This window comes from Talpa europaea, assembly GCF_964194135.1.
Source record: "Talpa europaea genome assembly, chromosome: X".
In the NCBI taxonomy this organism is placed as follows: domain Eukaryota; kingdom Metazoa; phylum Chordata; class Mammalia; order Eulipotyphla; family Talpidae; genus Talpa; species Talpa europaea.
The window spans coordinates 4,717,464-4,739,006 of NC_140081.1; the positions used below are offsets into that span (position 1 = coordinate 4,717,464).

General features: G+C 44.9%; 1 protein-coding gene across 3 annotated transcripts in view; it reads left to right on the forward strand.

Annotated features, from left to right (window-relative positions):
* FRMPD4 (FERM and PDZ domain containing 4) overlaps positions 1-15,530 on the forward strand; it is a gene marked incomplete at both ends in the record, with an annotated part of 645,593 nt that extends 630,063 nt beyond the window's left edge. For all 3 annotated transcript variants that reach the window (XM_084258035.1, XM_084258033.1, XM_084258034.1), the window contains 6 exons: positions 1,917-2,006; positions 2,558-2,740; positions 4,674-4,812; positions 9,786-10,847; positions 11,227-12,501; positions 14,206-15,530. In XM_084258035.1, the coding sequence (XP_084114161.1) occupies positions 1,917-2,006; positions 2,558-2,740; positions 4,674-4,812; positions 9,786-10,847; positions 11,227-12,501; positions 14,206-15,530 (4,074 nt within the window). The remainder of the gene's footprint in view (positions 1-1,916; positions 2,007-2,557; positions 2,741-4,673; positions 4,813-9,785; positions 10,848-11,226; positions 12,502-14,205) is intronic.
* Positions 15,531-21,543: the final 6,013 nt, after the last annotated feature.

Sequence of the window (21,543 nt, forward strand, 5' to 3'; positions counted from 1 at the left end):
TCCCACTCAATTATAAACATTGAAAATGTCTCCCAACATTGCCAAATGGGCCCCGGGGAGCAGACACCCTCGTTGACCACACTGGATTAAATCTCACTTTGGGAGGGAAGATAAAATTATTTCTGTTATTTACCATCATGAGTGTTAAAAATCTCCTTTTTTGAATTAAGCAGAAACAGCACAAAGGATATTTGAAAGACATGCTGTTGATCAGAATAGAGAGTTACAGTTATAGGTCATAAACCTCAGAGGGTTTCAGGAACCAGGACAAGAAGGAGCCTTACGCTGCTGGTTCCACACTCAGAAGCGGTCCCCCAGCCCAGGAGAACTTCCCAGCACGGCGGCCTCTTGGGTCACTTGTTCAAATCAGTTTACATGGGTAATTCTTTGGTCTTGGCATCTGACTTTAAGTCATTTTTACTGGCAAAGACATGCTGATTTCTATTCCCTCCTCCCCCCATGGCTTTCTTCTAAACTTACAATTCAGTTCAGCTCATTATCAGCCACCTTTGGCGACTCCCCTGTTTCTGTAAGCATTCGGCTGGTAGAAATACAGCAGGATGTCGTGGATCAAGATTTTTAAACTTTCAGTTCTGACTTGTCCAAAGCTCATTTCTTTTCATTGGCCTGATATTTTTTTCCCCAAGCCTGGCCCGTTGGTTTTGTAATAATAATTGGGATAACTGCCCTAAGATCCATCGATCTATCGCTGTCTTCTAGAAAGTTTTTTTTTTTTCTAGGTAAGAGTGAGTACTTTGCTTTCAGATCAGTTTGCAAAGTGCTTTGGGTTTTAGCAAGAAGCAGGATGGATGAATAGTGCGAAATAACTTACATAAGGGGTAGTTCATGTAGGTATAGCTCACAAATGAGTTGGCGAGTCATCTGCAATTGAAAACAGACTTTGACAGTCGTTGCTACTGGATGCGAACTGCGCCTTGTTGGAAATGCACACCCGTAACAAACATTCCTGGCACATTCAACATGAAACGTGGGTGTTTTTTTACTCAAATACTTTTTTTTTATGATGTGGGAGTCTTAACATCGAAGTGGTAAAAGATCAATTTTATCTGGATAAAATTTCATTTGTAAATTATTCATAAAACTCAATAGATTCTTGGAACCAAACAAATAAAACAGGTTTATATTGCAAGTTCAAACATTTCCACAGTGATTGGAGCTCAGAAAGCTCATTTTCCTTAAAAACTTGCAAAGACTGGAAGAAACTTGAGCTGAGAATATGGACCTTGTTTAAAAGGCTTTATAGAGTTTGCAGGTGTGTATTCAAAGCAGCACCTACTAACTGCGCACAGGTGAGTCTCCGGTGCGCTGGGAGGATTTGGGTAGCACCCACATTTTTTTTTTTGCAAGCCCTGTGTGCCCGCCCCCCACACACACACTTTATGTATTTTTTTACATCATTTTTCATTTTTGCACAATGTATGCATTTTCATCTTAGTTACAGCCCCATACAATAAAGTAAAAACCAAAGTCAGCAAGCAACTATAAACCAGAGACATACTGTGAGGGGAAGAGGGGAGCGGGACCACCCGCTTTTGGCCCTAATTGCCCTTGGAAAGCACCACTCTCGACTTGGAATCTCCCAGCGAGCGCATGTTCAGCAGTCATTTATCATCTTGTTCCCGCTTGCAGGGTGCCTGACCCAGCACACCACACTTAAGAGTTCTCCACCCGCCCCCAAAATAAATAAGATTTTAATCTTGATGTCCTGTTGCAGCCCTTCTTCAGGAAACCACATACACAGAAATTTACTTGGATTCCTCACGAAGGGTCCTGAGACAGCCCCATCTGTCGCCGTGAAAGCCTCCCCTAGCCTGCCCTGGTTGTCAGCTGGGCCCCAGCGGCCGCCCATGCACATCCAACGGAGTGAACACCTGAGCTTTCTTTTCTCTCCTCAGCTCTCTGCACTGCAAGCCAAGGTCCATTATCTCAAGTTCCTCAGTGACCTTCGATTGTACGGGGGCCGTGTGTTCAAGGCAACATTAGTGGTAATTTCTCTTTCTTGCTTTTTCTGGGAAATCACAGAGGCCTGCAAAATGTCAGCGCCGGGGCTGTCTGGGCCGGGCTGCCGCCGACGGCCAAAGCAGATCCGCTGCGAATCTCTCCAGCCTCCATTTCTAATTGACTGTACCACAAGCTGAAAATATCAGAAGAAATGTTAAACTAGATAACGCCTCCACTGAATGCCCTAGAAAGAGATGTGAAGAGCCAAGAGAATCGGCGCACCCTGACAGTGGCCCGCTTTTAAATCTTTGGGCCAGAAGTTGCGGTCATGTTGAAAAAGAAAAAGTCCCTCTTTCTAAAAGCCTCTCGTGACGATGAGGATGGGCTGTGAGAGCATTTCTTTTCTACCCCTCTCATAACTTGTCAGGGCCTCGATGCAGTCAGCTAGCCGCTGCTTCTAATTGGTTTATTTAGTACAATAAGACCCCAAATTCCTTTTTAGTGAAAAGGTAATGTTATAAAAACGGACTCTCTGGATCCTCTCGGCATGGCGTGTCAGAGAGCTGATGCTTTTCTGTCAACATCTCGTTCTCAGCAGGCCGAAAAGCGCTCGGAGGTGACACTCCTGGTCGGGCCCCGCTACGGCATCAGCCACGTCATAAACACCAAAACCAACCTGGTGGCTCTCCTCGCCGACTTCAGCCACGTCAACAGGATTGAAATGTTCACGGAAGAGGAGAGCTTGGTCAGGGTGGAGCTGCACGTGCTGGATGTGAAGGTGGGTCTGGCTGACGTGGACACGTGGCTTCGATTTGAACAGCCCGCGTCGGGCAGCAGCGCCCCTACTTACAGGCAGGCACCAGAGGCGCGTCACGGTGTGGAAAAGACCGCCCCCCTCAGGCCTCGGCACTAACCCTCACTAAGCGGCTGTGCGCCTTGGGGACAAAGGCTACACAGGCCTTCCTCGTCTTAGCGCGCTTTGCTTTATTGTGCGCCACAGATATTGCCTTTTTTTTTTTAAACAAATTGAACGTTTGTGGCCACCCTGCCTCAAGCAAGAACCCCAGTGCCATTTTTCCAACAGCTTGTGCTCATGTCATCTCTCCTTGTGACATTTTGGTAATTCTCCCAATATTTTCAGCTTTGTCATTATTATATGTTATGGTGATATTTGACCATAATATTGTAATCCTCCACCAGCAAAAATAAAGGGGGGTGCCATTGCAAACTTAATAGACTATGGTATAGCATAAACATAACTTTTATATGCCCCAGGAAACCAAAAATTACATGTGACTCACTGTATCACGACATTCACTTTATTGCTATGGCCTTGGACCCAATCCACCTATGTCTGAGCTGGGCCTGTACTGCTCTCAGCGCCATTGCGAGGTCTCTAATGAGAAAGCAAGCTAGTTCACTTCTAAGGTCCCTTCTTTCTGGCTCCAAAATGCATGAATCATAAATAGAGGATAAGGGTGACTTTTCCCTACTTTCTAGAATGTATGACTCTTAAATGAACAATCACAGAGATTTTTTTCAACCCTCTTTAGAAATCCTTTTCCCTTTTGTTGTGTCCATATGTTTTTTCTCCTGGAAAAGCTGGGTATTTGCATCAGCCTGTCATTTCAGGCTCTACCAATGGCACTGCCCAAATATCTCCCCCCGTGAAGGTTATGCCACACCACTTAAAGCAGCAATCAGAGATCATGCTCAAAGCGCAAACTCTACTCCCCAAACAGAAGTTGACAGGAGATAATCCAGGCCCCCTCATCCCTACTTTCCTCTCCCAGTGATAGATGAGCCCAGGGAGTTTGGCTATTTTAATGCACCTGTTGTCTCTATGGAGAAAAGGCAGTGGACCCAACGAGAGATGAGGACCCCAAGAAGCAAAGTGCATCAATCGGAAGTGCTCTGAGAACAGGCTGGGGCGGGGCACATCCACTCAGGTGACATGGGAGGAGCAGGTTAAGAGTAAAGAGGACATGGGAAAGGCCTTGTACACAGCAAATTGGAGCCCCGTGTGCTCTGCCAGGAAGAGATGCTCATGAGAGGGAGAACGTGGGGCCCGGACACGATGACAGTGGCCCGTGGGATTTCATGGGCCCCACCCGGGTGGCTGTGGGTGGCTGCCCCGCAAGCTGACAGTGCAAGAGTAGACTTGGAATGGCCTCGTCCTGACCAAAGATGCTGAGAGCAGCAGCCTGTTGTGGAAAAGCGCCAGGAGACAGGGTGGGTGGCTCGAGCCCCGCACACCTGACGGCAGGAATTACCTGTCCCGATGAGAAAGAGGTGGCGGGCCCCGGCTGGTTTTACCTTCCCTTCAGCGCTCACTTTCACCACAAACAAAACAGTCTTTCCAGGTTTGTTCAGATCATGGGTTCACATCTGGGAACTGACTCCTTAACTACCACTTTTTAAAATGTCGACTATTTGGGAACAAAAGCAGTTTTGGGGGGTTTTTTGTTTTTGTTTTTCATTCCAATATGACTTGGAAAATGTGAGAAATGCCCGGACTTTCAAATGGGTGTCCCCACAGTGCCCTTCGGCCAGACGCTGTTATGCCCCGCGCCCGCCACTGTGCCTCCCCTATGAAATGGCTGCGCCAAATCTCCTCTCATTCACATCTCCGCAGCACAGGCAGCACCCCTGTCACGGCAGGAGGCAATGAAGGAGGAATGGCTTTAACCAAATCATTCTCTTTTGTGTAGCCCATCACGCTCCTGATGGAGTCCTCAGATGCCATGAACCTGGCCTGCTTAACAGCTGGATACTACAGGCTGCTTGTGGATTCCAGAAGGTCGATATTTAACATGGCCAACAAGAAAAATCCAGGCACCCAGGAAACAGGTATCCTCTTCCTAAACTCATGAGGCATGGACCCCCCCACACCCTACTTAACAACCATAATAAGGTTGTTTCTTGAAAAAGTAAAATTTGTATCCATAAAAAAAGCCCAATGTCCAAGGTTAACACAGAAGCCTTCAAGTATTTCTGATATGGTGCAGGTTGTGGTTGTTGTTTTAATGTTGGTTTGTTTTCTATCACATTTTACGTGGCACTTGGAGAGGCCGCGGTGCTCGTTTCTAAGGCAGTGATTGTGTGATCACTAAGGAAGCGAGCATCAGCCTGTGGCTGGGTTTCTCCCACCTCGCTCTTACAGAGGTCACGACACAGACAACGAAGGCTGGGATGTCCCCATGGGAATCGCCAGCCCTCAGCTTTAGGGCTTCTCTCTCCTTAGGGTGCCTGAGGCCTAGTCTCCTGGGCACCTCCTCCTGCAGTCAGACTTCCCTCTGGAACTCTGAGAGCTCGACCACAGGAGCGCCTGAGTGTTTCCTGGCACTTAGACTTAGGACTTGCCTAGGCATGTGGAACCTTTGGGATGGCAAAGACGTCACATAACTCAATTCAGTCGTTTGACAGGACAAAATAGCCCCCGAGCGAGACCAGGAGGACTACAAATGTTAAATAGTTTCTGTGAAGGTGGGTGGTTTTCATTTGTTTCAGAATCGTTTTCTCCAGTGTTTGAACACTTCCTCCAGGTACAGCGGACCCTCAGTCACTGTGGCCGATGGACCGGCATTACCAGACAAATCAGAGCTACTAACTGATGAGCAAATTATAAGCAAAGTAAAAGTATAAGGGGTTCCATAGTCCACACTTCTTTTCAAAGAAAAGGAACAAAGCCCTTTGTCACTGTTTCTGAAACGAAAGGGGGAAAGAAAAGGCATGTCCTCTGATTTTTTTACCTTTGCAGAAAACATAACCTATTCTTCCACAAATACATTGGGGTGTGTGGATAGTCACACCCAGACAGACTCAGAGTCTGTGATGGCTGCTTCTGTGGCAGCAGGTATACAGGACAGAGGTGAACCAGCGAGAGAAAGTGAGAAGGGCAGGCATGCCAGAAGTGTGGCACAACTGTGACCTGCAGCTAAGATTTAACCCACCCTCCCTTGAGATGTCTGCTTTTTGTCTTCAATTTCTCTAACTTCGGGTCTTTTCATTTCTAACACTAAGATTTAAAAGCTAGCTTGCAGGATAATGATTAGAGAAAAATCTATGTGCAACACCTACGATCGTGGCCAGTACTTCCATTAATAACTGACAGTGATGCAAAACTGTTCTGGAAAATTTGAGAATGAAAGTGACAGAAACAGAATGAAAGTGATAGAAACACAGAGAGATGCTGAGAGATGCAAATGATTGAAAAGAAATTGTGAAGGAACAAGAGGTGGTGAGTGTGAGCTGAGTTTGGTGCTGAACATTTTTATGACCACATGTTTTCATTGCACTAGGAGATTTTGACCAATTTAATGCTGACCTTTGAAATTCCAAAGAGCAGCTTGGCAATTTAACACAACCCTTTGCCATCAGGAATCCGTTTTCTGCTTTTTGTTCTTCCAACCTTAGAGTTTATCTTGAAAATAAAACCTTTTCCTGATGGACTGTTAAGATTGTACAGGTGAAGAAAATAAACCTACTATTCTAAAAATGGTACCAGTCATAAGGGTCTCAGTTCTGTGCAATTTGTGGTGACTCACAATGTAATGCTGAATAAAAGTTTAGGCGGACACGTACTTCCACAAAGTGCTATCAGTACTGTTAGTGTGGGGAAAGAATGGACCTTCAATCATTCAGTAATTTCTCCCAGTTCTACAGTAAGATTGAGGGTGAGGGCACATGTTCCAAATATCTCTCTTCTTTGAGAGAGAGAGAGAGAGAGAGAGAGAGAGAGAGAGAGAGAGAGAGAGAACAACTGGTTGACGCAAGCTAAGCAGCAGCCAAGAATGGCTGCAAGTCCTCTCTTCTCTTCAGAACTCCTACAAGATCTCCTGAGACTGGGCCTCCCTGGTGGTACAAGGGGTTAAGACACAAACTATGAAGCTAAGTGCAGCCACTGCAGCACAAGTTTGATCCCCGGCCAAGGAGCTACCCACATGGTGCAGCAGACCTCTCCTGTCTTGCCTGCTGCTCCCGTCAGCAGTGTATTTCAGTCAGTCTGCCTGTTCTGTTCCCTGCTCTGTCTCTGGTGAATCCTCTCACTGCCTGCACCTCTGGCCTGTACCCCAGCTCTTGTATGCATAAATAAATCTTAAAAAAAAAAAAACCCACACATCTCCTTAGTTTAAAAAAAAAATGCTCTTCTGGGCCTCCCCTGTGGCGCAGCGGTTGAGCGCTGGGTTGCGTAGCTGCCCGCAGCCTCTGCAGCGCCGGTTCGATCCCCAGCTGCTCCCCGGCCGCCAGAGGAGGGTCCCCCATGGCGCGCAGACCTCTCCTGCCGCCCGCTGCTCCCCTCAGCAGTGTGCTTCGGTCCTTCTGCCTGCTCTGCTCCCCGCTCTGGCTCTGGTGAATTCTCTCACCCTCCCGCTCTTCTGACTGTACCCAGTGCTTGTATAAATAAATAAATAAATCTTTAAAAAAATAATGCTCTTCTGAGACTGAGGAAATGTAAAGTGTGTTGAGGCCTGTTCCTCCCCATTCGGTTTTATCCTCCCACCGTGTGGCAGACTGGACCACAGTAGACATCCCAGTTCCCAATCCACATCCTTCTGTGTCTCAAGATCATTCCAGAAGCCAAATTGGTATCCCCTTCTGGAAGGAAACCAAGATCAAGTGTATGTTTTCTTCTTGTCACAATGAAGATGTGGAAGCCAGGGCACTGGACTCCTGGGCTCTTTCTTGCTTGAGATCTTGACTAAGGCTTTTACCTCATTTCTTTTTCTCTACCTTGAAAATTAACCTACACTTGCTTTCAAAATCCCTGCACCCGCATATCTCTGGGCCTTAGCAGGGTCTGACTAAGTAGCTATTAACCTGTTTTTAGCCTACTGCTCTATTCCATTTTCTCATTGGTTTAAACTATGGCCCTTGGGCCAGATCTTATTCTTGGAAAGTGTTCTTGGAACTTGCCCACACACATTGTGTTCAGTTCCTAGGGCTTCCATAAGGAATTATCACATACTTGGGTACTTATGAGAAATTTATCCTCTCACAGTTTGAGGTACTAGAGGCCCAAAATCTAGGTATTGGCAGGGCCGTACTCCCTGTAGAGGCTCTTGAGGTGAATCTTTTCTTGTTTCTTCTGCTTCTAGTGTCTCTTGGAATTCCCTGTGCCGTGTAACCTCAGTCTCTGCCTGCACCCCTTCTCTCTGCATGGTCCAATCCCCCTCGGCCTTTCTTTGTATGCTCACTTGCTATTCCATTTAGCACCCTCAGAGTAGTTCAAGGTGCTCTCCTCTCGACGAGACCTTTCACCGCAGTGATGAAGACTCCTTTTCAAAATAAGATCACTTTTTGCATCCTGGCCGGTGGAGGGGGCTTTCCACCAACTACATCCATTTCTTTGTCTATCCTCTGGCTCCATTTATGTCACAACAGCAGATGCAAGCAGTTGGCCCTCAAAGCCTAAACTATTTCTGATCTGCCCTCCCTTTCTAGAAGAAGTTTGCTGGGCCTGGTTTAAACCCAGAGCTCTCACGACTCTGCGGAACCACTCGCCCTCCTCCCAAGAGCACGCACGGGGTCAGATCCTGGGTGTCAGTCAGAGAGCACTGCACTCTCGCGTGGTGTGTTTGTTATAAGGCAGCTTGTAAGTACATCTGGTGTATGACTCAATGGCCTCAAAATTATATCTTTTACTTGCTGCTCATGAGAATATATGTATTTCATAAACTGATTCAACATCTTTCAGCATCGAGTCCATTGTGTCACTTATGGGATGAACAAAACCTCTTCAGTAAAACTGATTTTTCCTCCCCTGTATCTGGCACGTGTGATATGAGTATTACCCAAAGGTGGGCTGGGGGCCACTTGAGAGAACAGATGGGAGAACATTTGGCCCTAAAATGTCCTCAAATTGTTGCCTCTGTAGTCTCTAAAGCAGTATTCATGGGATGACCTGGTGCCCTCTCTTGTTGCCCAGCAGAGAAAAGCCTCTCTGGCAGGGTTCCCTACTGAACGGCCCTTGAACAGCAAATAAAAGCACAATTTTGAAGTTAGGATTTTGTGATTTTAATTCACCAGGAATTCATCAGGAGTTCTCATGATACAAATAAAAACTGAAATTAGTCAAAGTATTAACTAAGCTTAGAGATCGCTGAGGGAAGTTCATTGCTGTGAACACCCCCCCCCCACCGCCACCCCGCACTGTAAGCACGTGTGTGTGTACACTGACATTTAGACAGAACAGACCTACACCCGTCAGGACATGAATCAGTTGAAGATAGAGGTTCCTGTGCTTTATTATCATCATTGTTATTATATTTTAAATGTGTATATAATCTGTATTTTCTCATTGTATTATCATTGCAATAGTTCCTAAATACATGATAGAAATACGAGGCTATTTGACCTTCTCTTAATGAGGGAAAAAAAATTCAACATCTTCCTCTGCAGAGTAGTAGGGACTGTTAGATCTTGCTTTACAAAGAAAAGGGCGGTCTGTTTTCTAGACTAACAGCCTGTGGGACTAGCACCTTTTAGGATTTAAAAAGGCGGATTGTATGTTCACATTCATAGACATAAATAATGTCTTTTAGCAATAGAACCAAGGGCCAGATGGAATTAGGCTATAGTTCCCTGCTCTTAGATGGTGTTTTATTTTATCATCTAGCAATTATATTTTATGCAGGATCAATTTTGCTAAGGTCAAGTCTCCTAAGCCAGAAGTCCTGGCACCACATTTGGAAGGCTGAATAACGGCATTTGCATAAGACATGCCACAGGCCTTTAAATTAAGAAACGGAGGCAAGCCTCTCCCCTTACCCTCCCCCCCAAACTCCACAGTAATGTGTCTTTGCGTGGTTCTTTCTCTCTAGGAGCTGAAAATAAAGGCAAGCATAACCTCCTTGGCTCAGATTGGAACTGCATACCCCAAATGACCACCTTTATCGGCGAAGGGGAGCAGGAAGCCCAGATCACATTCATAGATTCAAAACAGAAGACACTGGAGATGACAGATGGCACCTTGTGCCCCCAAGACCACCGGCGCCTGTACTTAGACAACACCTACAATGCCGACAGCCTCAGCCAGCCCGGGGCCCCGCCGGGAGACGCTCAGTGCGAGGCCGACTACAGAGGCCTAGCTCAGCACTCCCTGCTGACCCTCTCAGGACCAGAAACGCTGAAGAAAGCACAGGAGTCTCCGAGAGGAGCTAAAGTGTCCTTCATTTTTGGAGATCTCGCCTTGGACGATGGCATGCACACCCCGACTCTGGGCTATGAGAGACTGTTGGAGGAGAGTCCGGAGCTGCTGGAGAAGCAGAGGAGCCTCTACATCGGCAGTGCCAATGACATGAAGGGGCTGGAGCTCGCGCCCGACGCGGAGGGCATCCAGTTTGTGGCCAATTCTGTCTACGCCAACATAGGCGATGTCAAGAACTTTGAGGCGGCCGGGGGCCTGGAGGAACCCCTGCTGCGTGACATTTGTTATGCAGAAAACACTGATGACGCCGAGGATGAGGACGAGGTGAGCTGTGAGGAGGACCTCGTGGTGGGGGAGATGAACCCACCGGCCATCCTCAACCTGTCTGGGTCCAGCGATGACATCATTGACCTCACATCCCTGCCCCCTCCAGAAGGGGATGACCATGAGGATGACTTCCTGTTGCGCTCCTTGAACATGGCCATCGCTGCCCCCCCACCTGGCTTCAGAGACAGCTCAGACGAGGAGGACTCTCAGAGCCAGGCAGCTGCCTGCCGCGAGGACAAGGAGCCAGGCAGCAGCCCGCACGACGACATCCCGGTGTCCCTCATTGACGCCGTGCCCACCAGCGCCGAGGGCAAGTGTGAGACGGGCCTGGACGCCGCTGGCACCGCCACGCTGGATGCTCTAGAAGCCCTGTCCGTGTCCGAAGAGCAGCAGACCAGTGACAGTTCAGGTTCTTTCACCATTGTTACGTTTATTCACTGACCACCACACCATTCCATCCTCTCGCGCCATTGCCCCGGAGTCCTGTCCTGGGCGCGCCGTTGCTCGCGTGCCCGTTTGTTAGACGTGCTGAACCACCACCATGGGGTCTTTGTGTATGTGGCTTCCTTTGTTGTGGCTTTTGTTTGGTTTGGTTTGGTTTTGTTTAAACACGTGGCACGTTTTTTTCCCTATTTCTGGAACAACTGTGGAATAAACTCAGAGTCCTTACCGAAAAGGGAAAACCGTGGTCTTTTTTTTTTTTAATAATCATGAGTCCCATTTTCGTACATGTCTCCCAGTGCCTCTGATGCATCCATTAATCGCTTCTTGTTTTTCACGGCATGCAGGTGTAGCCATCTTGCGGGCTTATAGTCCCGAGTCTTCATCAGACTCAGGCAATGAAACTAACTCTTCTGAAATGACTGAGAGTTCAGAGCTGGCCACAGCACAGAAGCAGTCAGAAAACCTCTCCCGCATGTTCTTGGCCTCTCACGAAGGCTACCACCCCCTGGCAGAAGAGCTGACCGAGTTCCCCACCTCCCAGCCCCCCGCGGGGGGCTTGCCTCCAAAGTCCTCCCACGCCCTGGCTGCCCGCCCGCTGACGGACCTCCCGCCCAAAGTCGTGCCTTCCAAGCAGATGCTTCACTCGGAACACATGGAAATGGAGCCTGAGACGATGGAGACCAAGTCGGTCACTGACTACTTTAGCAAATTGCACATGGGCTCGGTGGCCTATTCCTGCACCAGCAAGAGGAAAAGCAAGTTGGCTGATGGGGAAGGGAAAGCGCCCCCTAGTGGGAACTTACCCGGGAAAAGCCAGCAGGGGAGCAAAACAGCCGAGGCCGCGGAGGATGCCAAAGGGAAGTGCGGTTCCGCGGCCTCGAGGGACAGTCAACACCTCGGCACTTTTAACCTGGAGAGAACTGCCTTTCGCAAGGACAGCCAAAGATGGTATGTGGCCACCGAGGGGGGGGTGGCTGAGAAGAGTGGACTGGAAGCAGCCACGGGGATGACCTTTCCCAGAGTGTCTGGTCTTGGGACAAGAGAGGCTGAAGGGAAGGAGGAAGGGGCCCCGGACGGCGAAGCCAGCGAGGTTTCAGGACTCGGCCAACGAGACCACTTCTTAACCGACGTGACCGGCGTCCCTTCAGCCAAAGATATAGAGAACACCGAGGACGCCGGCCCGTCGGCCTGTGACCATCCGTCCAAGCTCCCCGAGGCGGAGGAGAGCATGGCCCGCCTCTGTGACTACCACCTGGCCAAGCGCATGTCGTCGTTACAGAGCGAGGGCCACTTCTCTCTGCAGAGCTCTCAAGGCTCCTCTGTGGACGCCGGCTGTGGCACGGGCAGCAGCAGCAGCACCTGCCCCACACCTGTGGAGTCCCCGCTCTGCCCCTCCATGGGGAAGCACCTGATTCCTGAGACTTCTGGGAAAGGCGTGAGTTACATTCCTTCCGAGGAGCGAGCCCCCGGAGCCCCCTTCAAGGAATTACACCCCCAGACCGAAGGGATGTGTCCGAGGATGACAGTGCCTGCTCTGCACACAGCCATTAATACTGAACCCCTGTTTGGCACTTTGAGAGACGGATGTCATCGACTCCCCAAGATTAAGGAAACCACAGGTACAGCAATGATCAATTCGATGCCTTTCCTTGCATGCCAGGAGCGTGTCAGCCAGATTTACAGCAGGTCTAAAAATCTGGAAGAAAAGGAAAAGTATTTTTCAAAAGGCTACAGAAATGTGGCCACGTTAAGTATCAATTATTTGATCCCCCGTTGTTTAATGAAAGACTGAAGTTTCTAGATCTGGAGCAATAGTAGAAATGGCATTTGCTCTTTAGGTTCTTGTTCTGTACTTGCTTTGAGAATTCGATGGACCAGCTTTTTTTTCTAAATTCTAGAGGGGCAGCTCTCCCTTCCCGCTTGTGTCTATGCAAGTGTCTTTTACTTCTCTGTCCCTTTTCTGATAAACCTGTTCTTTAAATATATATATATTTACATATTTTATGTATTATATATATATATATATATATAAATTCTAGATGTAGGCTTTTAGCAGTGCCCTGCATGGCTTTTAGTTACAAAATAGTATTGCATTTTGATTTCCTTCTCAACAAATCAAACTTCTCATTCTGCCATTTTGTCATTGAGAGGCAAGGAAGGCTAATTGAGCAGGGGATTGGGGAGATTGGGAGGGCTTTGGGAAGATCATTTGCCTTTCAGCGGTACTTACAGACGCCTCCCTACTCTGTAAGACTCTCTAGAGGAATATTCTAAAGTGTCAAACATACCTCAGTGTCAGGAAAATTTTGAGTGTGCATGCTAAACTGCTCTGTTTTCCTCCAAATAGTAATATACAGACACAGGTCAAAATAAGAACAAAGCCACCTTTACTACCTGCCTTCACCACTGCTCCACCCAGTGGGTACATGTCCCTCTCACCAGTCTACCTGGCTGCCGTCATTTGCCAGAAGAAGATGCTCCTTCACACCTTCCTATTTCTAGTTGTATCATTAACATTTCTGGATAGGTCAGTAGATATTAGTTAGATCTTATATTGGTCAGTTTCTATTCTGCTCTTTAAGATTATCTTCTTTCTCGAAACCCACCTCTGGCTTTATCAGCTGTAGCAAACTCTTCTATGAATTGTTCTCAATCCATCACCCAACTAGTATTGTTACCTCTAAACTAATTCAATCACCCTGTTTAATCCTTTCTGATTAACAAAGACCTTTCACCTAACTTGCTTTCAACAAAAATTCTCTGAGATGGGTAGATTATCTTCTTCACATGACAACTTTTCCAAGAAAAGTTGAGCAATCTTCCCAGTTTATCAACCTCAAAACAAACCCTGGACCAGATAACCCTCATGGGGTCCTCTTAAAAAGGCTAGCTTATTTGATTGTGTTAACTACATTAGGCTTTTTTAAAAATAGTAAATTGTGCTGGCATTAACCTAACCCTCTAGAAATGAAACTTAGATGTCATCAATGTGTTTGAAAAATGTATACATAGGATGTGTGTTTTCTAACTGTATCTAAGCTACATACTATGTGCAAGGCAATTTTGTAAAATTATGCTGTTTCCCTAAAAATGTCTGGGGGTTCAAGACAATTCCCAAATGAATCAGTAGTTTAAGAAATAACAGATCCCCGTATTTCTTGAAATGTATTGAAGTGGAAATTTCTCCTGTGATCTTAAGAGGCAGTGTTTGGAAAGCAGGATGACCCTGAGAAATGGGAGCCCTTCTAAAATGCTCACTTGGCAAGTGAACACCTGTGCGATGCTTAATGATTCTCTCTGTTTTTCTGCTACCCCTAGTGTAGCTTTGACAGAGCCTGGGAAGGAGAGACAAGGAGGCATGCCTTCAGCTTGGTCTCAACATCCTGAAGCTGATCCCATCCTGCTACCATCAAACATTAACTTGGAATCAAAGGTGCCAATTCCAAATCAAGACCCTAATGATTTCTCCCAAGCAAACAAGGCATACGGAGAGACTATGAGTTGGTGGCCACTGGATTTGAGAAGAGGGTGTCTCAGGACACCCCCCAGCCAGAGGTCTCTGAGATGTAGTAGCAGTATCCTCTCTGGATCTACAGGTTTGGAGACCTTCCAAGAGAGAACCAAGGGTGCGATCACCTTAAAGTGTCCAGGTGTCACAGAAGCACAGGAGGTCAGTTCGGAAAGACGAGCAGAACTCCCCCTGGGGAAGAAACTCACCAAAAGTTTTTCCCAAAGCTCCATGCACTTTAGCTCTGAGGGAAAGGTTCAGAAAAGGTCCCCAGTAGCTCACAAAGACTCGAAGCTGTACAGGACACTACCCTTGCGGAAGTTGGAGGGCAGCAATTGGAGATGCCGGGGACCTTTCAGCTACTGCTTTCTGAACCGAGGGCAAGATGAAGATGGCGATGAGGATGAAGAGGGGGGAGAGGCCACCCGCCAGGTCTCGTGCCTCTATAGACCACCGATGACTCAAGCCATGCCAGAACCAACCAGTCCACCCCTGGCTATCAGGATTCAGAAGCAAGGAGGGGAGCTGTCCAAAGGTTCAGTGCTGAAGGCCTGGGTGGAAGACCTGAGCGGCCCGGATGACATGGACTTCAGCAACCTGCCTTTTGATGCTCGGATTGCACGAATAAATGCCCTGAAGGAGAGCACATATGTAATGCCTGATGGGTTCCTCACAGCCCAAAATGATGCCAATGAGCTGCTCTGCCTTGTCAGGGCAACCAAGGGGAAGAGAGAAGAGTCGTGCGCTGAAGCATATGACCTTACACTTTCTCAGTACAAGCAACTATTATCCATCGAGTCCAGACAGTTGGGAAGTGCCTGTAGGAAGATGGCAATGGCTGAGAAAAGCCCAGAGGAGATGCTCCTAGCTATGACTTTCAGCTTTCAAGTGCTCTGTTGTCTAACAGAAGCTTGCATGCGATTAGTTAAAGTCGTGAACTCAGAAACACAGCGGCAGGAAATCGTAGTGAAGATCGATGAAGTGGTCATAAACTACATTTGTCTCCTGAAAGCTGCCGAGGCAGCCACTGGAAAAACCACTGGGGATCCCAATGTTGGACTCTCGATGCGACATTCAACCACCATGGCCGCTCTCGTAAGCACACTAACACGTTCTCTCAAAATGCTTTTAAATAAATAAAGTACGAAAGTCACGTCATAATCTACCTTTGCAAAGCCATACATGAACTTTTATTTACTTTATGTGTACGATGAACAGATGTCTCCTTTCTTCTCTCTGTATATTTTGTTATTTTATATAAGATAGGAGATAAAAGTCACATTGAAATGTTGAAATGTACTAATTAGATGTATTCTGTTTATATTATGCATATATACATGTAAAAGAAATAGACAAGAAAGTGATGGCATTTGGCTATTTTTCATATAGTCAAAACTCCAGATATATGATGTGAAATTTGATATTCTACTGTGGTAGAGCAAAACAATGAATCCTATCCCCTCTCCCTCCAAGCAGATACTTGGAGACTAAATTATTCATATTTAGAAGTAAAAAAGAAAAAAAAAGAAATCACAATGTATATAAAACAGTACTTATGTTTTAAAATTATGATTTTTAAGCATTGGAAATAGCAAAAAGACATTTAAAAAATCAAGATGCTATTATGAATTATTAGAGAATATATATAATAAATTAATTTTTGCTCATAGTGTTTGGTTATCTGATGCTTTATTCCAAGAATCCTACATATTTAATTTTGGCTTATGCCATTTGGGTTAGGAACGGGGTGGGATGGATTCTATTGTGTCAACACAAATGCTCTTCATGATATTTCTAGAATCTAAAAACTTCCCAAATAGATCACAGGGAATGATGGGCAGGTTCCTGGGTAATACTTATTTATAGGTTATCTAGTTACATACAATGAAAGGAAGTAATAACACCAAAATTAAATCGTTTGATAAAAAGAGAAATATGCTTTGACTTAAAGTCAAAATTTATAAACCAAAGACATCATCCCCCCCCCCCACAATCAACCCTTAGAATTCCCTTAAGAGTGACAGAACATTTAGTAAAGTATCTACAAATCTGGAACATTTCATGATAATCAAAAGTAAGTGCAGCTCTAGTCATGTAAAAGCAGACCACACGCCAGCCTGTGAGTCACATTTCGGCTCATAGCTCTGTATTACGGAGCCAATGCTTCCAACCAAGTTCGCAATTACAGCCTAACACTGAGACAAAACTTCAAATCTGGGGTGTTCCAGAAAATCAGGAAGAGTTGACTATTATAGGAGGTGTGATTGAGTTAAAATAATAAAGTATTTGTTAAATGTTCTAATCTGGATTGGCCAATAGAAATATAAACGCTGAAAAATAACCAGAAGTACTAAATTTGACCACTGATGGAATGCAAAGTTTTCAGAACTGTCATCTTTCTGAAAATGTACCTTTGGATCACAGTTAAAGGATGCCAGCTCTGCAACTGTAAAATAAAATTGCTATGTACATATGTACTTCCTGAGCTACTCAGTGCTCAAGCTACACACACTCCTATTTATGTAGATGACTCCTTAAAACATGACAAGTATGCCAGGTACAAATATGTCCATTTTTGTAGCCTCCTGGGGCAGAAAGCATAACAGTCCACAGTTGCTATCTCTCATCAGTCGTTCCACAGAGATTCAATAACAGACATCACATATATTTATAGATGGTAGCAAACAAAAGGAGCTTAGATGTGTATTACTATAAATAATGTTTAAATATTAAAATATTATTTTATTACAATTATAATGATAAATACTGGTGTTTGATATTGAGAAATACTAATGATGTGTACTGTGGAAAATTTTGGTAAATATTCTGTGTATTAAAATGCTAACAATAGGATGTGTGCTGTATGTCAGATAATGTGCTAAATATCACACATATATTATCTCATTTAATCATCACGGCAATTTATAGTTTGGACACTATTATTCATTCCCTGTGGAGGCATTATAGTTTGGTAGTTAAGGATATGGGGCTTGGGGTCAGAAAATTCTTGATTTCAATTTGGACTCTGCCATTTTCTAGCCCGTTCCTCTTGGAAAAGCTAATACATATTTTTTCTGAGTCTCAATTTCCTCCTAGTAAAATGAACATCAATAATAAGATCTATTACCAAAGGGTTGTCTTGATTTTTAAGTAAAATGATGTATGTAAAGTTCTTACCACAATACCTGGCAGAGAGTAAGTACTCAATGTTAGATATTATTGTCATAATCATTGCATTAAATTTATTGCCCAAGATAATATGTGGGAGATGTTTGTTTATATGCATATTGTATCCTGACTTAATGTGCAGAATACATATGTGTATTGCATGTGTACAAAAGTGTACAAGGCAGTGATGATCCTTGTCTAAGCCACATTACCAGTCTCATTCCCAACCTCATTCCAGTTCTTTGAAAGGCCTCGATGAAATAGCTCTGGGTCTTTCTAATCAGTCTCCCATGGCATATGGGGTATTCCCATAAGTTTCTGCTTCTTATAAACAAACTCTTTACTAAGAAAACCTCAAGGGCCCCTGCCACTAAATGTTGGACTCCTAAGTGGGGTCCACTAGAATGTAGGATGAACATATTAGAATGATACTTGTGTTTATTTTTATCTAGGCTTTTTTTTATGTTTGTGTATGTTTTATAATGGCATAAAATACAGTGGTATATGTACATCATTTTAAATAAATAAATAAATAAAGTGAATAAATATATGCCTGGTGCATGTATGCAAAAATTTTTTCTCAGGTAGGGTCGCATTCACTAAGGTTTGGGGACCAGTGAACTACAGAAAAAACTTCCTTGTACTCGTGGTCCTTTACATTAGTCCCCACTCTACTTTTCCAAGGGTGCCGCCTATCACTTTTGTCGAATCTTCGATTACTAGAACTTTCAAACATAGAAGTATAAACAACCATATAATGAACCAAGAGGTACTCATCACACAAGTTCACATCCGATCTTAATCTCTATTTCCACACACTTCCTTCCACAGCTATGTAGAACAACATAGCATTTAACTCATTCATATTTCAGTAGGAACTTCCTATAAGACCAGAACTTTTAAACACAGTCACAAGGATATTTTCACACTTTCAAAATTACTAATTCCTAATATTATCGAGTAAATGTTACAAGTACAATGAAAAATGAATGTTACTGTAAACCGAACCCCCAAAGACAGTCCTTGTCAACAACTTAAGATGTGTTCCTTCAGCTTTGCCTATGATACCATTGTTCTTGTGTTTATGACAGTGACTCAGAGATTTGGCCTGGCCCAGTTGCCCTTCTCCCTGAGTCTGAGCTCCACCATATTTTATGTAAGTGGATTGGCCAGAAGGAATGTGATGGACATGGAAAGAGAGTGCTCAGATCCAATAACTTAGGCAGTTGCCTCAGATGTTAAAGCGAACGCAAGACCCTAGCCCCAGCTGGAATCAGTCTACTCACAAAAGAAACTATTGCTCAGAACAGACAATATTGAAATGACCAAGTACAGCAGCACTGCAAGGGATCAATTTCTTTTGCCTCTCAGTTTCACCTTTTGTTATGATTTGCTTAGGAACGACAATCTTCGTTTATGTTCTTTCATGATTTTCTAAATACCAGTTATTCTCTGAATGTCACTGCTGAGCTCTTCACTATGTTGCTCTAATTTATTCTGCCTGGGTTACTCTTGATTTGGCAGTGGGAAGAGTTTGCTCTCTGTGCTTATGACCCTTCATAATTGTGTTAAATATTTTTGAAATGGAACGAAAAAAGCAAGGCAGCTATGTCCAGGTGATTCCTGATCTCTTCCAGACATTGAGAAGCCTTTACAGGTATCAAAATACATGGATATTGCATGGTTTCTCTCTAACCTGATCTTTTCTCTACTTTGAGAGTGGTCTGGGGTGAGGCCTTGGGGTGGAAAGGTGATGTGCGTGTGTCTGTGAGACCAGCTCTCAAGATTGGCTTTATGGATTTCATCTAGTTTTCCCTCTGTCAGTCCAAAAACTATGGTAAAACTTCCTCCATGTGGTATCCAAATCTTCCTTTAAAGTCAGGTTGCAGAAATAGCTCCCTAGCTTTGAAAGATCAAAGCATCAGAATCTTTGCTTTTTGAACGGAGATATTTGTAACAGCTTGAACATCACTCAATTGGGTGCTTCTGAGTTATTACACCTATTCCCTGGCCTGCCCTTCTCACTTTTTAATTTCAAAGCCTGTACATGGAAATCCATGGAAGAACAGTCCATGTCTTTATGAAATGTTTCTGCTGCACAAAATAATGGAATGAATTAAATCCTACAGCACTGAAAGAAGTAGACCACCAATTATCCCATAATTTATTTCACCATTCACCTTGAAATTGTCTCCAGCTGAACTTTCTCTCCTCTACCATCCATGTTTATAGTTGCACCTCCATTTTCTGTTGCATTCATTTCAAAGCATTGAATTTTTTTTGTATTGTTTTGTTTTTTTTTATTTTTCATTCTCATTCTAAGATCTTACTAACTCTCATCTTCCTTTCTACAGTCTGGACCAAAATTCTCTGCCATGTGTGGCATCATCATTCACAACTCTAGGCAGAATTAGCTGTGGTGGTAGGCGTATGTGGGATTCAGAAGCTGAACCTTCTTGGTAACCTCCAACCAGGTACTATTTCTCCTGCTTTCACTGTGATCAGTACACTTTGCTTTCATGAAATGACCAGTGACTCCTTTCCACCAGCCACTAAAAGAGACAGACTTAGTCCAACCATTCATCCAAATAGCTATTAACAACTTTCTAATCAGGGCAAATACTGTGCTAAGTGTAAGTGTTGGCAGTGGGGTACAGTGGTGAATATGATCGCCGTGTCCCTGCTAAACATGGAGTGCCCATTCTAGATTGAACAGTCCCTTGTCATTCCTCAGGAAAGGGGGGGGTCTCAGAGTGGGTCCGCTTCACAGGCCATCTTCACTTGGCAGGGCCGTGCGGTCGGGAAGGAAGACCATGCAAGTTAAAGCTGCAGTGTGATCATAGTAGTCGATGAGAAAACATTACAGTTGTTCCATGGCCTCAGCTGCAAATGTGTAAGGACATGGAAAAAATGGTAAGATGTTTATTTGGTACATTTTTAAATTTTTTTATTTTATATATTTTTACATCATTTTTCATTTTTGCACAATGTATGCCTTATCATCATGGTTATATTCCCCATACAATTCCCACCCCCCCCCTTATTTTGACCGTAATCCCTCCTCCCCTCCCCCTCTATTTGGTACATTTATTTATGCATACAAGAGCTGGGGTACGGCCAGAGGTGCAGGGGGTGAGAGGATTCACCAGAGAGAGAGTGGGGAGCAGAGCAGGTAGATCTACTGAAATACACTGCTGAGGGGAGCAGCAGGTGAGGCAGGAGAGGTCTGCTGCGCCATGTGGGTAGCTCCCTGGCCAAGGATCAAACTCGTGCTGCAGTGGCTGCGGATAGCTTCATAGTGCTGAGACTTAACCCCTTGCACCACCAGGGAGGTCCTGGCACAGTCATTTTTAAAACATTAGAAACTTTGAGAAATACGGTGGACCTTTTTGTTCTAACCCTATTAAGAGTAGTTTGAACAATGCTTGCCTCACTGTATTCATTATATATGTATATATGCTGTATAGAACTTACAACATTGGAGCCGGAGCTTTCCTAAACTTTGCAAATTGTTGGACTCCTTTCAAAATTTGGATCCACTTCCAACATTTTATTATTTGTGCTTTCCAATGTTGTGAAATATCTGAGAGTTCCTTTAACGTGAGTGGATTTTTCTAGTGTTGCTTCCTCTGGGACAGCTTCATTCTTTTCTTCACAGTCCTTCCCTGCTTAAGGCTGTGCGGTGCCGTCACGGCTTTCCTCTGGCTGCGCAGCCGCAGGCCCAGATGTGGGCAGTGTGGGTGCGCCCGGAGTCAGCTGCTGCTTCTGTTGTTCTGCTCACATTTTATTTTCATTTCACTTCCAGAATGAGCACATTTTGTTTCCTAGCTACACTCTCATCTCTGTTAGCCAGTTTCTTCTTTCAATCATCTGTTTTATCAAAAGTTATGTGACTACCACTTGGAGCCAAAAAGGAAGCAGCAGTACCCTGTGCTTTGCTGTCTGAGCATGAACTGAACAGCAAACGCCCAGTGACCAAGTGCCA